The sequence below is a fragment of the Acanthisitta chloris genome, unplaced genomic scaffold, assembly GCF_000695815.1.
Source record: "Acanthisitta chloris isolate BGI_N310 unplaced genomic scaffold, ASM69581v1 scaffold4254, whole genome shotgun sequence".
NCBI lineage: Eukaryota > Metazoa > Chordata > Aves > Passeriformes > Acanthisittidae > Acanthisitta > Acanthisitta chloris.
In genome coordinates, this window is record NW_008667519.1 from 35125 (window position 1) to 51406 (window position 16282).

General features: G+C 42.6%; 1 protein-coding gene across 1 annotated transcript in view; it reads right to left on the reverse strand.

The window, feature by feature from the left end:
• The window catches only part of LOC103800149 (serine/threonine-protein kinase WNK1-like), a gene marked incomplete at both ends in the record, with an annotated part of 63093 nt that overhangs the window by 34633 nt on the left and 12178 nt on the right, over positions 1–16282 (reverse strand). The window contains 4 exons of the mRNA XM_009072515.1: positions 1156–1343; positions 2418–2754; positions 2974–3193; positions 4442–4530. Of these exons, the coding sequence (XP_009070763.1) occupies positions 1156–1343; positions 2418–2754; positions 2974–3193; positions 4442–4530 (834 nt within the window). The remainder of the gene's footprint in view (positions 1–1155; positions 1344–2417; positions 2755–2973; positions 3194–4441; positions 4531–16282) is intronic.

Here is a 16282-nt window from a genome sequence, read left to right on the forward strand (position 1 = left end):
AAAGACTGCAGTCTTCCAACCTGGAAACCAGCCACCCCAAGACACTGAGATGGCTTCTGGTCCAGTATGTGCCCACACACCAAAATATGGCTTACCCAGAGGAAGAGCTTATTTAGAGGGATTAAAAACTCATCATCAAGGACTAGCAGTACCACACGCTGCAGATTAAGTGGCTTTGGAAAAGATGGAGATGCTTTGCTTGTGAGTGACATCAGCATGTTTTCCAAAATGCTAGTTACACCAGTGATCTGTAATGAAGCCTACACACACAGGTACTGGAAGAAGTGAGGACCCTCAGTCTTAAGTGTCCCATCTTCTCTCTTATGGTATCACTACATTATACCATAACACCTCTGCCTCAGACCTCGGTTTTTGTGTAAAAAACAAAACGACAAGGGAACCACCAAAGACAATATAACAGCAGCAGAAGTTCTACTCCAGAGTTAGAATAGATTTCTGCATACTCTCTTACTCAGATCTATAAACATACTAAGGAAAAAACATACCAAAACAAAAGGGCAACACAAATGAACATAGTAGGAAAAATATTTGTGCCCAGTGCAGACTTTCCAGGGAAAAGGAATACGCATGATGAGCAAATCAACACAAGCTAGAAATAAAACTGGGAACAAGGATGTGGGGTCTTTTTAGTCTGGAGTTCTCACATGCAGCATTCTATAACAGTTAAAAAAGTCTTACCTGCAAAATCTGTAATTAAAGCCTCACAGAACACACATAGCAATTTCATACAGTAGCTCAAATTGTTCTAATCCCTTCTTCAAACTAGCCCAACAGCTTGATATCTGGTAACTTCATAAACACATACACCACCTTCCCAAGTGAGACTGAATGCTTACTTTCATGACAGTCTTGTTCAGAGAATGTTACTTCCATCCACAGAGAAAACTAAACCATGATTCTGCTTAAGTGCACCCAAGACTAAATAAAAGCTTTCAAGACAAACACACCTGCCCTGCACTCTTCCCTCCCCTCCTAAACTCAGCCACCTTGCAAAAAGAGCCCCTTAACTCCCCTCATGCAGAAATTGCATCCTAGGCAAAAATGCACACATGGAAGAGTGCCTGGCAGACTTCCACCTTCCAACAGACAGACTCCAGTAGTTCCATGCATGCAGCACTCCGAGCTCGAGCTTACCGCGGCAGGTGGCTGGTAGCCTCCATGCTGCTGGGGCTGCACTTGGCCAACAGAAGCTGTGTATCCCTGGACCGCGGCGCTCGGGATGGACTGGTCAGGCTGGGAGCCATAGGACACAGTCTGCTGACTGCTCACACACGACTCGGTGTAAACAGATGAGCCCTGGCCACTGTCAACTGTCCCATCAGCTGCAAAAGTGAAAGATGAAAACCTGCATTTCAAGAACTGCAGTCTTGAGTCAAAACTTTACATATATTATAACAGGTGTTTGTGCCATGCCACATGGACCTTATCAGCATTTAACCTCTTGTAGTATTTAAGCTGGTTAAAAAAACCCTATTTTTTCCCTCAATACCATAATTTATTATCAGGAAGTCTTCTCCCAACCCCTGAAAAAATTAGTCATTTCAGAAGTTCCTTGGGAAGATGTTTAATAATAAACTATGTTACCTAGACTAGAAACAGAAACCTAAATTCCACATTACTACAAATGGTCTTTTGAGGGGTTTGAATCATTAGTTTCATTTAACTTTGCATTGACATGTAACACAGGTGTGTTGTGCTGAGCTAGCACATGCACTATGTAGGCATAGTAGTCAATCTAAAATCCCTGTTACCTAAAGAACAGAGAGGAATTTGCTGTTTAACTTCATTATTTTTAACGTGGAAGTTCTCCTCTACCATTCTTATTCAAATATTGATTCAACTGTTGGGATGGCAGAAGAGGAAAGCTCAGGAGTATTAATTCATCTTTCCATAAACAGTATGTAAAATAAAACAAAGCCTTTTCAGAAAGCAAATTATGAGCTGAACTATTTGTAGATTAATCTTATTTTCACCTTAAATCTAAATTAATAAGGATTCAAATTAGGATTATCTGCAAATCAAATTAGGATTTATCTGCACTGGTACAAGAGCATACAGCCTCCTGCAGGGCCAAAATATACTGTTCTTGGAGGAAGGCAGCAAAAACAAGGACATGTTCACACCTCAGGTGCCTCAGTTTGTTTGGTGTATTTACCTTGAAACAAAGATAAACGATTTTGTGCCAAGCCATTGGCCTCTGAACTGTGCTAAGACTTGGCTCAGCTGAAGCACAGCAATGTCCCTTATTCCACAGAGCTTTCTACTGGGCTACTCTTCAGCAGACAGCAATGGCAGGCAGCATCATCTCGGAGTATTTACTGTCATACTGAGCAAAGGTGTAATAGGAGGAACTGCCTAAGTGCAAGGCTTCCAAATAAACCAACTGGCACACTTACAAAGAACAGATATACTGGGTTGCTGGAACTGCAGCTGTTGGTGTTGATCAGCTTCTGGCTCCTCAGGCTCCACTTGTGTCGACACCGATGCCGAAGTAGAGGCGGCAGGAGTCGTGCCAGTGACAGACTGGGGATGCTTTGACCCTGCATGGGAAGCACTCGATGGCTGCTGCTGCTCCAGCTGCTGCTTCTGACTCCCTTCTTCCTGGAGTATCTTCTCCTGCTCTTCTCGCACCAGCTGGCGCTGCTCTCGCTTGCGCTTGATCAAAGACACCCTGTCCTTGATAGCCTTCGCCATCGTCTTGTGATCCCCTTCACAGACATAGCCAGATTCCACCTGCAGGAGGATATATGCACACAGTTCAGACTGTCACAGACAGCCACTGCTGCAGTGCTACAACATAAGCTACCACTCCCTGGCACTAACTTCTCATTCACCAACTCCAGAACCTGTTTTTTTTTTCTAGACAGCAACAGCAAAAGCAGAGGCTGACACACCACATTTCACTGTCAGAGAACACCAACACCACCAAAGCTTTGTGCCACGAGCACTTACCATTTCCTGTGCTACATCCTCTGGGACATCTCTTTCCAAATCAAAGGAAAATTCTATTGCCTCATTATCTTTGTATTTGCCCTTGAGTTTTTTGATGTCTTCAATTCGCAGCCAGAGCTTAATAGCAATTTTTTCTCCATCGTCTTCCTCTGCTAGTTCTACCCGTACTCCAGTCTCTTCTTGGAAGAAAGCATGATTCAAAAGGTCCTTAATAGCATATCTAGCAGATCAGGAAAGAACGTAGAAAGCACATACAGTTATTAGCTTTTCAGAAAGTATTAAGGAATATCCCTGCCTGATGATCCCCCAAACTTACTTTCTAAGTTTTACATGTGTCTCATTAATTACTTGACAGAGCATCGTACAAATTTCTAATTAAAAGCATGAAGGAGAAACCAAATGCAGCAATGGTACAGATGTCCAAAAACCCCCAACAAACCAACCACACACGGGTCAGCAGCAGAACCAGAAGTCAGCCAACTCAACAGGGTGCATGTTAAAGCAAAAAAACAAATCCTGAAGAAAGAGTTTGGTTTTACTGAACATTAAGATCCAACACACAACCCTTAGCCCCACTTCAACCTGCATTCTGTTTGGCACAATTAGCAGCTTTGCCCTGAAGATACAAAAGGTATTTATATTCATATATGCACAGCATTAACAATAGTAGTTAACAGTTTAAATGAAATGGCAAGAAATAAGTGATGCGCAGCCACAAAATTAACTTAAAATGGGGAGAAAATATTAAATTGTTTAAAGCTAATTAAAAACCTGAAATTAAAAATACACAGCAATGCCATCAGATGTAACACTTGCCAGAGATAATAGCAGGGAGTGAATAAACACCCATGAACAGATAGAACCAGCTCTGAACAGAAACAGGCAGGACTAGAGGGGTGCAAAGCTCTCTTAAATCAGACATTCAGTGAGCAACAGCCATGTAAAAGGAGAAACCAAAACAAGCACGAAATAAGCCATCAGAGCTGTAACAGATTTCCTGTAATGGTGTAAGCTAACCACTTCAAGCCAAAGTCTTCTTGCAGAAAATATGGATGAAAATGAGTGAGAATTTAAAAAAAAGAGAAGAATCCTCAAAACAGTCAACCATAAATTCCCAAGAAAATTAGAGGGACAGAATAACACCAAAGGATTACAGAACCAACCAACCAAATAGCTGGAAACCTGGAAGGATTGTCCTCCAGTATTTTGCTAAGTAGAAGTTTTAATAAAAGCAGTGCAATTCCTGACTAAAGTGACATGGTGGTTACTATAGCATTTGCACTTTCCATGACACTTAATTCTCTAAAACAATGGGTGAATAAGAACCTACCAAAGAACAGCAGCTGCACAAGTAACACTGGCTTCCAGCTCTGAGCAGAACACACAAGACCCCAGGAACTACTTGGATCTCCATCATCACAGGTGAAAGACCCAGAGAGCAATGAGTACCCTGCCTGGAAAGCCTCACCTTTCGCCTTTGTTCTGCCGGATGCATCCCTCAATGATCTCCTTCACCTCGGGGATGGCGACTTTATCGAAGCTGGCTGGCTTGACACCCTGCAAATACAAAGAGCAACTGAGAAACTGCAAAACCCACTTGATTTAACTGTGCTTACAAACCAACTCTTTTCACTTTACAGATCACTAGCCTAAAGAACTAGCACAAATTGTAAAGCACTCTGAGCCCAGTGTTACCTTCCATTTGTTTGCTAGCGACTTGTGCAAACACTGCACACGCATCCCTTCCCATTTCTCAGCCACACTTCCACAACAGAAGGCATTCTGATTTCTCAATCATGATAGGAGAATTGTTTAGTTTCCATGGAAGTTATGCTGGTTAGAGGCAAGTACACAGACTGGACTGAGAACAGAGGGAAATGTTTCCTAAGTAACACTAATGCAGGAACACACAGGATTAATTTAACTGCTGCTACCCAGAATGTTCCAACGTGGCATTATATGAAGTAATTTTGGCATAGATGGATTTTAGAAGAAAAACCTTAGCCCAGAATGATCTGACTGGATCATGAAATAACTAGTCCAATGTTTAAATAAAATTTAAAAGAACCACACACAAAACCACAAAAAAATCCCCAACAAATGTTCAGTATCCTAGCTCTCCTCCAAAGCCCTCCCATACCCAAGCCACACTCCTGCACCACTCCTGTTGCGAGTCCAGGAAATGAGCTTAGCAATCCTGGCCTGTACAAAAGCTCTTCCACAAGACAGGCAATCCTTTCTTGAATCCATGCTAAAGCCACTGGTGAACAGCAAAACCACCTAAATAAGATCAGCTATTCATATCAGTAAAACAAATAGGCCATGAGATACGACCATCTAGGAATTGTACAAAACATTACAGGCAGAGAGCCAAGTTTCATCACTCCACCATGGCCAAAAGCAGTATTTTGGGGGCAACTGTCCACACAACAGCAAAATCTGGCACTCGATTTCACCTGATTCAGCCTTCAGCTTCAAACTCTGTATTTAAGACAGCAGAACAAGAGAGGATGAAGACATCCTGTTCAAACTCTGTTACATGAAGAGCTGGTATTTTTGAGCTCAACAGCCCTGAAATTACCCACTTGATATGTCTGACCCTGTGTCACTGGGAAATCCCAGATAAACACAAAGTGAAAACCAGAGTCTCAAGTTCAAAAATAAATGAAGTAGCAGTACAAGCACAGTAAGTAGTGTCCTAAACAGAAAGTACTTCTCCCAGTATCCCACACAATAGTGCTGCCCACAAAGTGGGGACCTCACGACATGAACTTTCCCCTTTCCCCCACTGAAAAAAAACGAAACAGAAATATCTGAGTCCCCAAACCTCAGTCTTTGTAACTACAGAGCTTCATTTAACCAAACATGGAGACTTAATACAATAATAATTTCCATCTACATTTAGATACTACTTCTCTTAGCCAGACATGGCAGTACATTGACTTTGTATGCTCACTGCCTGAAATACTCTATGATACTCTTTCAGGAGAGGGCACAGTCAACATCAACAGATGCAAACCAAAGAGCAGGGGAAGCACAAGTGTCCAGTCTTTCAGTGGGCAACAGTGCTATTTATCATTCTGCTTAACAAAGGTGCTGTATTTGGAATTTTTAAAAGGAAAAATAGCCAACAAAAATCCCACACTAAATAAAAGAAACAGCTGATTCGATAAAAACCTTCCCATAACAGCAGCATTCTGGTTACCTTTATTTCTTTGGTCTGAAATTTGCTCTTGGGAAGTTCTAGCAATTGAAATTCACAGAACTAGAGACTATTGTGACTAGAATTAACACTGAAACACAAGCTGTCAAGGAGCACTAACTTAATGCTTTTAAAAGCTTTCCTGAACATTAAGACTTTAGTAAATCAATGCCTCAGGTGATAAGACATCAGACCCAGGTCTGGACAGGTAAGTTTAATACAGGCCATATAATAAACTTTCACCTTCCTAGCAGGACATCACTGAGCAATACACTCTAAAGGGATTTGTAAAACTCTGCTCATATAGCAGCCTAGTCAAAGACACCTACCTTTAATCATGACCAAGCTTAAAATGGTCCCAGGAGTTCAGGTTCATATATGTAGTATGGATGTTTTTACATGTAATTAAATGCTCTCCTCTATACACATACATACCCTATGCAATAATTGTTCGACTGCTTATTGCATCAATTTCCATCTAAGTTTGCCCAAGTTTAACACAACTAAGCCTCCTAAACAGCTCAAGCCCCAGAGACAGCAGCAGCCTGCCCAGATGTTCATTTATGCCACGGCAGCAGAAGGATGATGTCACATCTGTGACAGTCTCAGTTCAGAAAAACAGAAAGCTAACACAGAGAAGACAACTGGTATAGCAAAACATCAGCAGAATGAAGCCAGAACGTGATTCTTCTTGTTAACTGTTTGACCACGTGCTCTGTCTTGCACAGAGCCTGAAAAGTTAAAGCTAAGGAAAGATGTTAGAACTGATGATTCAGCCTGATACCCTAAATTTCTCTGTCCTGACAGAAACTAAACCCCTGTCCAAAATCTTCAGGCCCTTACATGAAGACCATTTTACAATACCCCATCCTGTGAATTCCAAACCCCATCCTGTGAAGAGTTCAGTTAAGAAGTGAAGCTCCTAGCAGCCTCCTCCAGCAGAGCTTCCATGCTCCTAACTGCTCCTCAGAAAACCTGGGAGAAGCTCACACTAGGGCCCAAACCCACCAAAGGACTCTGTGTTCAAGCAGCTCCCTGTTTCTCAGTTTGCTCCACAGCCCACGAGAAGAAGCCTAGTCTGCAGTGCACCCCCTGTATGCTAAAGTTCATCACCTTAAAACCTTTTTCTTTCCTCTTCCAAGCACTAGTGGAAGTGTCAAGCTATTTTACACAAGACAAAGGGTACTATGAATGATAAAAAAAAAAAACCTCAATAAATCAGTGGGCACTTTCCTACCCAGAGCTGCCTACACACCTAAATCTGCTGTCACACAGAAACCAGAGAGAAGAAAGATGTGGCAATTCACATAACCCTGATGGGTCCTCAAGAGCATAGGACCTGGGCAGCCAAGCACACATTCCTTAGTTTCTGAACTCAGAGGCTCACGTGAATACTAAGCCGTTCAGCGTTTCTTGGTTTTCACCACACTTACAATCATCACATTCCTATATGCCTCTCCTGGTCCCCAGACTCCTGAGAAAAACCACAGGACAACTCAAGTCTCTTAACCTCCTCGTTCTATTCCCCAGTGGTAACTTAGTAAGAACCAAACACCCAACTCCCACTAGCTTCATTTCTGAGTTTGATAAAGAGATAAAAGAGGGGGGGGAAAAAAAGGTCTAAACAGGTATCACTGGCACACAGGAAAATCACCAACATTTTCTCAAGCTGCCATCTAAAATAGCATGACCTGGCAGTGCTGCTGAAAGCAACAGCCTCCTTTTCTCCATCTCCCACACCTGTGCCATTTCCTCCCCTCTTTTCTCCCTCTCCCACTCCCACACCTGTGCCATTTCCTCCCCTTTTTCCCACTGCATAATGAACCAAAACAGAGTGTTTATCAGCCTTGGAACAAAACTGACTAAAAAAGCCTGCAGCAGTTTCCAGCAAGCTGAAGTTCCCCATCTGGAACTGCTGCACTAGGTCTCTGGCTTACAGAAGGAAAGTCACAGTGCAATAGCTAACAACTCTCCCACTCCCACACCTGTGCCATTTCCTCCCCTTTTTCCCACTGCATAATGAACCAAAACAGAGTGTTTATCAGCCTTGGAACAAAACTGACTAAAAAAGCCTGCAGCAGTTTCCAGCAAGCTGAAGTTCCCCATCTGGAACTGCTGCACTAGGTCTCTGGCTTACAGAAGGAAAGTCACAGTGCAATAGCTAACAAGGACAGAGCTGCTCTTTTTGAAAGAAGCACCAACTTAAAATAAAACCCACTGAAGGCTTAGATTTTGAGAGCACTTCTCAAATATGGACATACATGTCAGCAGCACAAAGCACCACTGAGGTACAACTAAAAACTCATCTTAGTCTTCATGTGAAGCATAAAAGATCTCATATTGCACTTATCTTAGATGTGCTAAAGTTTGTGGTGCTATCAGATTTATTCAGGTGAAAAAAGTGGGCTTCAAAATTCAACATTTATATGTTTAATGAAAGGCACATTAGGTATTCTTAAAAACACCAAACTTCCAAGAAACTTAACCAAAATATAAACTCTCTAGAACTCTTCTTCACAGTTTTTGCCTAGAAACACATAGTATTTTGCATCAGTTAGATTACCAGATTACTGGGTCAGTGGTTTAGCATCTTGTTCTAATGCAAGCGGTATTAAAATATCATTTACTTCATTAGAGAAGGTACAATCAGTGCTGAGTAACTTCTACAACAAAATGAAGACAGATGAAATGCTGCATACCCTCAGACATTCTAAACTTAACAATAGTTAGACTTGGAACAAAGCCACAGGTGGGAAAACAGCAGAAGCAATGGTTGTTCCAGCCTTGCTGGTCAGGATTTTAATCTACATTTTAAAAACAACATGGGGGAAAAAGTCAAGTTGAGTTTAAAAGCTAAAACTCCAAGTAATGCAGATGTAAAGCAGCTCAGCAGATTTGCTGAGAATTCTGATTCACCTCCAAACGACTTCCCTGTGGCTACACACACTCCACAGAGCTGAAATTCTTACTTACCTCTTTAGCACAATCCTTATGAGAGCAGCAACAGTGGGAATTCACAATGACAAATATGGGACAGATGTCTCTCTTTGCACAATCCATCAGGCCCAGAGAGGCACAGCGCAGCGGGTCAGCCAGGCGCTGGGCTCCGCCGCGAACGCGCCGGTCTGCGCGCTTAGCGCACGGCGGAGGGGAAGCAGACATGGAGGTGGGAAGGCAGCATTGCTTTCTGCTTGATGCCTCTTGCTGTTTTCCAAGTCCAGCACATGAGGCTGCAGAGACCGGAGCTCAGTACTGGCTGTGGTCACACTCCCACTGGCTGGAAGGGCTGTGTCCCAGCGAGGCTGTGCGTGCCCGTGTGCGCGCCCGTGTGCGCCCAGCGACGCGCGGGCTGGAGGGACAGAGCCTTTACCCCAGCCTGTCCCCACCTCCAGCCCCACTGCCCCACTCCCCACCCAGGCTCCCTGCAGGTGCCACCACCCAGTTCTCTCCTGTTGCTGCACAGCCACCACTTCAAACAGGGTCAGCGTGCCCTTCAGCCCCAGGCTGGGCAGGGCATGAAGGCAGCAGCTGCTGCTCCTCTGCTCCCCATGGTGCCACAGAACTTCACACACAGCTGACTGCAATCCAATCCTAACAAAACACAGGTCAGCACTAAGACAATACAACTTAACCCATCTACCTCCTTCCTGACAATGACATTTTGCTCCCGTTGGAAACATCCTGCGCTTCCCTTTCACTGGATGCTCAATGGAAGGAAATAGGGATTTGCAGGTAATTGTCAAGCTGCTGGAAAAGGCAGAAAGCCACATCCCTGTAAAACTTGTTTATGAATGAGTTGTCTGCAGCTTCAGGCATAGTTTTTTTTCTGTGAGGATAGAAGGAGAATTGCTAAATATCACATACACTGTTTTAAAGTATGAAGGTGGCAGGTGAATTCTGACCAACTAGTGATGATAAACTGCGATAAAATTCAACTTAGAATTGAGATCACTTTCCACCCCAAAACAACATCCTCGGTTTGACCAACTAGTGATGATAAACTGCAATAAAATTCAACTTAGAACTGAGATCCCTTTCCACCCCAAAACAACATCCTCGGTTCCTCAAGTATACCACAATTACATGAGTGCCACTGTTACACTACACAACATCAGCCTTGAAAACACAACATCAGGTGTTTAGAATTCCTCTCTCCCAGCTGCTGGGAACCTCCACAGGAGCCAGGGGAAAAGGCATCACTAAAGCCCCTGCTGTGTTGACTGGCATTCCAACTGCTTAGGCTAGACGTGTTGTAACCACCTCCATCACCCAAAAAAAATAAATCAATTGCTGACTATCATCTCCACTTTAACAGCACTTACTGGGACAATGAAGAAAGCATGTTGCCATTGCTTACAAGTATTTTTCTGTTACATCTGCCCTCAAACCAAACAGACACCTTGTCATCAGAACAAATCTGCTTCACTGGAATAAATCTCATGTTTTGCACACCTAATTAAGGCTACACTGTTCTGGGGTACACTGCATGACCTTAAAAGAACATTAAACACTGCAGCGTTTAACAAGCACAGAGTCTACCTGTCCCAGTCTAACCACAACTCTTCCTTGGCTCTTTGCAAAGGTGCTATAACTGTAGACCTTAAAAGGAATTCTGCTGTAACTACTTAATCTTCTCAAACAAAATGTTCTGATGTGCGGTCCAGAAACTAATAAAATCACTAGCAAAGTCAAATCACACAAACAAAGTAATTAAGGTCCCTATACTTTCTTTTCCTAAGTTACTATTCTAGTTTGAGCCAGTCCCAGGCTACCACAAACCATTAAATTCCAGGAATTTAGAGAGGGCATATGATTCCAGTGGAAAAAAAGCCAATGATCTCTTTCCCCTTAGCCTCAAAGAAGCCCTCAGGCATTGGTGCATGTACAGCATTTAAATTAGTTCACCCCATGATCTCCCAAACTTCACCACCTGCTATTAGGTACTTATCCAGCCCTCAAAAGTTACACATTTAACCATTTCACCACCTTTTCTATCTCTAATCCATTATCTTAATCCTGTTGCCTGTTCTCGGGACAATCTTTCAGATTTAGTTCTTCCCTTATTTCACACAGAGTACACCTGTAACTGATAATCCTCAGCCCAGTTCAACTGAATATGCACTCTGCAAAGTAAGACTTCAGATTTACACAGTTCAAAAGAGACATGGGTTGCCTACAGAAGTTGGATTTTATTGTTCTGGTTAAAATGCAGCAAAAGGAGCTGAGACTGCACGGCAAAAAATAATTTTAAATGCAATATATTTAACAGAAACAAAAATTTAGCTTCACAGTTTTTGGCATTTTCATAGCAATTAATTCTGGACAATTGATAATTCTGCCAAGAATTAAATTGGTAAATCCTGCAGAATAAGCTGTGCAGCAGATCAGTATCTGCCAGAGCAAACAGCATTACTGCAACACAAGCAGTGGAAGCAGATGAAAGCTCTCAACGAGCCACAGTCAGAGCATGAGGTGCTGGTCAGACTGGGACAGGCCTAGTTCTCTTCTCAGCAAAAACAATGATGGCACATTCTGAACACAAAACCTTTACAATTTGATCTACCATCATCCAGATCAAAATTCCTGTCTCAGCTACTTGAGAGCAATATGCCACTGAAAAAGCTTAACCCATTGTCTTCCCCCTTTGCCATGCAGGTGTGTAAGTGATCTCAGTCCCAAGAATCTCAGCTTCTCCACATCAACTGGCAACAGCCAGGCAGGTATGCTTATTTCACAGACACACTGTTCACAGCAGCCCTGGAGAATTTATACAGGCCTCTTTGCTGCAACCTGACAGATCTCAGCTCCAAATTCCTTTCCTCCTCAGTTTACCAGCTACTCTCCCACAACTTCTGAGGCATTACAAAAAATAAACAAGTGTCCAATCACCACACAAAATTCCCAGACATGAATGATTAAATTTGCTATACACATAAGGTATATTTGTATTTTGACTGATGTACTCATACTGATTGCCTCTTCCTAAAGTTAAAAGAAGCAGCTAGTCAGACTCCTCATTTGGCTAGCAATCACTGCTATCACCTCTACAGCTGTATTCCACACAGGACAGTGATGCTGCCTGCTTAACCAGCTTCTTTTCCAGTCTCAATACTTTGTTCTGGTGGTGAGACCCTGGCCCAGGGTGCCCCAACCCTGGCAGTGTTCACAGCCAGGTTGGATGAGCCTTGAGCAACCTGCTCTGCTGGGAGGTGTCCCTGCCCAGGGCAGGGCTTGGGGCTGGATCATCTCTAAGCTCCATTCCAACCCCTAAAATTCTGTGATTCTATGAACCTATTTCACAAGTCCTAATAATCACGTTGTTTCAGTTAGCAAAAAGATTAATTCATCACAACATCTACTGTAATTGCAGCATTTCTAATGAATAGAAGAAATTACTTAAATTCTAAATCAGGAAATTTTGTACCTACAAGGCAGGGAATGTTACTTAGTGTACAGCTGGCACACAATCAAGATAATGGTGTATGCAACAACAGAAAGGGCCTTGTTTAGAAACACAGTGTGAGAGTTCTGAAAAAACAGCAAAGTCTGACTGGACAAGCAGACTACTAACAGTTTGAATTCCTGCATGAGATCAGTTTCATCTATCAAGCACAGTGCTTTAACCTCACTTAGCAGCAAGGATGCTGCCTTTACCATGGGAACAGCAATCCAGAGTGGTGAACATCTTGAGCTATAGCTCAATGACCCTTTACTTTATTGGGATTTCAGCCTGAAAACAGCTTTAAAAAGAAGCAGATATGCCTAGACACACATTTTGGCCCTACAAGCCAAGAAATGCTACAGTGACAATACTAAAAGTGTCTGTCTTTTATTTCCAGTACGGAAAAGACATCAATTTTTGAAAAATAAAATTCTCTTGGCTGCACTCTGCTTTAACCTACTCCCATGCTGACAGAAAAACCACCAGCACAGCAAGGCTGGAGGAGACCTCTAAGGTCAAGTCCAATCGTTTACCTGTCACTGCTGTAACCACTAAACCCTGAACCATATCCTGCAGTGCCAGATCCAGAGGCCTCAAACACCTCCAGGGATGGTGAGTCCACCACCTCCCTGAGCAGTATCCCAGAGCCTGAAAACCCTAACAGTGAAAACATTTTTCCTAACATCTAATCTGACTCTCCCCATCTCAGCTTATAACAATTCAAGAACAGCAACAGTACAACAAGTACAACAGCACAGCAACAGTAATTCCAAAGCCACATTTATGTTCCAGTGAACCTTATCTGAATTTGAAAGAATTATGTCACGTGGGCCACAAAACATACTTGGTACCAGAACCAGCCTTTAGAAAGGATTCCTGCTTAAAAGGCCTAGGATAATGCTGCAGCACACTGAAACCACCACACAACTCCAACACCGCACCAAAAGTCACTGTGCCCTTTATTTTCAGACTTGTTCTAACAGGAGTGAAGGACTCCTCTTTGTGTATTCAAAGGTCCAACAGTTTCAGAGGGTGATCCTAAAACAGACTCTGCAGACTGGGATGGTTATATGAGTGGTTATGACAGCAGTAAGAGGTGCTAAGGTAGAAATACACCTCTGAAAAGTTTACCTCAAAACAGTCACAAGCTCATATTGTTAGAAAGCTACTTACATTGGAAAGAGAAGCAATGGCCTTTTTTTTTCCCCACAGCATTGCAGCCTGTTGTGTCTATTTTTTGAAATAAACTGCATCCACAAAATCACACTCAGCTTTGGTGACCTTCACTCTCTCCTACAGGACCAAAGCATGCAAACAGGCACACAGCCCCATGTCACTGCCTGCTCCTGCAAGAGTTCTGAGTAGCCTGGAACTAACTAGAAAGGGTTTATGTAAACTTTTGGTAGAATTATGACCTATGAATCACTCAAAATAATTTAGTATTACTCAACATCCCTGTGAGCCTCAAGACTAAAACTCTCCTGGACTTATCCCATTCCTAACCCTGTGCAACCATAGCAGTACAGTTGGCAGGACAAGAAATAGCAGCCCGTGCATTCTTAGTGCCAGTGGTTTTGACTAGTGGCACTATCCTGACAAATGACACTGAACTACCAGTCACAGTAATGCTGCAGTGATTTACTCATCTCAGAACTATAATGGGTCCCATCACATTGCAGAGCCAGCCAGGCATTTTAACAACCCTTATCACCTCCCTGTTCCTGAGATCCACCTTCCCATCTGTTGTTAAATTAACCTCAGTTAATGTAAGAACTAAAAAGATGTCAGCACAAGACAGAATATCAAGTATCAGTATCACAGTTTTAAGAGGCCTGATCCTGGATAATCAATTCTGCACACATTGTTTAGCCTGTATTCTGTCAACTTATTTAGGTTTCCAAAAAACACATTTTAAAACTCTGCAATGCAACCGAATTTCACAACTTAAATACATTAGATCTTGATTTTATGCAACTGATGCTCAAGACCCTTCACACCTTCTACTTCTGATCACTTTAAAACCATCTCCAATTCAAAATTGTCAAGAGACATGTTCCAGGCTCAGCAGTGAACAATGTAAGAAAATTAGCTCCTTTTACTTCAAACCAACTTTGTTTTACACAATATTGACAGAGCATTTTTAGCTATGATCTAGAAGCTTTTGATGCTGAATAGTACAAACACCTGTAAGATCAAGTTGCACTTTTAGAAGAGAATCAAGTTGACTGAGCCTTTGCCCTTCCAACCTGAGATGTCATCTGACTTAGCTGCGCAAACCAGACAGAATCAGAGAATGGGTAAGGTTGGAAGGGACCACAGTGGGTCATCTGGTCCAACCTCCCTACTCCAGCAGGGCCAGCACATGGCTCAGGATTGTGTCCAGATGGCTCTGGAGTATGTCCAGTGAGGGAGAATCCACCACCTCTCTGGGCAGCCTCGTCCTGTTCCTTTCCTTGGCACAGAAGAGCCTGGCTCCACTCACTTGCCATTCTCCCTTCAGATACTTGCACACATTGACAAGGCCCTGCTCAGTCATCTCTTCTCCAGGCTGAACAGGCCCAGCTCCCTCAGCCTGTCCTTGTAATATCCAGGCCTCTAATCATCTTTGCTGCCCCACACAGAGCTGGTTGTATCTCAGTGCTGAAAGCCAATTGCTGCTTTTGCTTAGCCAGATCATTGTCATTTTTTAAAGAGGACTTCTAAAGTAACATGTAAAGCTGCTTAAGATATTAATGCTTCAAAACCCTGAATTCCCATCTTCCATTTTTAAGGATAGATATTTCTGAACTGGTGAGTCAGTGAATCTCCACACAGGAAGACACTTCACTTCTAAAGCTGTTGCAGTAAATACTTGCAACTGAGTTGAAGAGCTAAAAGAGGCAAGTGGTAGAAGCTTAAGTATTCTTTAGTCGGTTCAGTGTGACTCCATCTTTTCCCCCTTATAACACTTAATGATGCAATGAATACAGGAGTTGCCCTCTGTTACAATTAGTCCAATTCCTGTGCTTGGTTGAAGGTTTACAGCCTCTCAGTACCTGCTTTAACAAAAGACTACCTGCTCTGTTGAAGGGTTTCCTCTCCTACTTTTCCAGTGATCTTTTTTTTTCTCCAGTGCTTTTTTCACTAGAAACCCTGACAGGAAGGATGTCTCTCTTATCAGTCTAAACGAGATCAAGAAACTAAGTCATTCAAGGTAAAGAAACAAAGTTTTATTCATGCCTAAAAAAAGCTGCATATTGCTTCCAGGAAGCAAAAAACAACATTCATCACCATTCAATAAGTACTGCAAGTAAAATGAATCGTACATCTAAAGGTTTAGCATTTATATTTGCTTCCTGGCACCCCTCAGGAGAAAGAAAATAAGAGCTTGGCCCATTATCTAGCAAAAATGAAGCAGTTGACTAGTCCAGACAGTTATGATGCCTAACTTTTAGGACAATCAAGACAAGATCAGTTTTACCTCAACTGACACAGCACTTTGTAACTGCCTGGTTTCCAGAAAACACAATGACCTTCACTCTAACCAGTAAGTTCCAGTTCTCACCAGTCATGGAAATTAAGGATTTTTAAACCAGTCAGACACTGCCGAGTCAGGTTACTCATTATGTACCTTACTCCCTTAGGGCCTTTTTTAAGCTCCATAGAACAAAGAAAAATGTTATGCT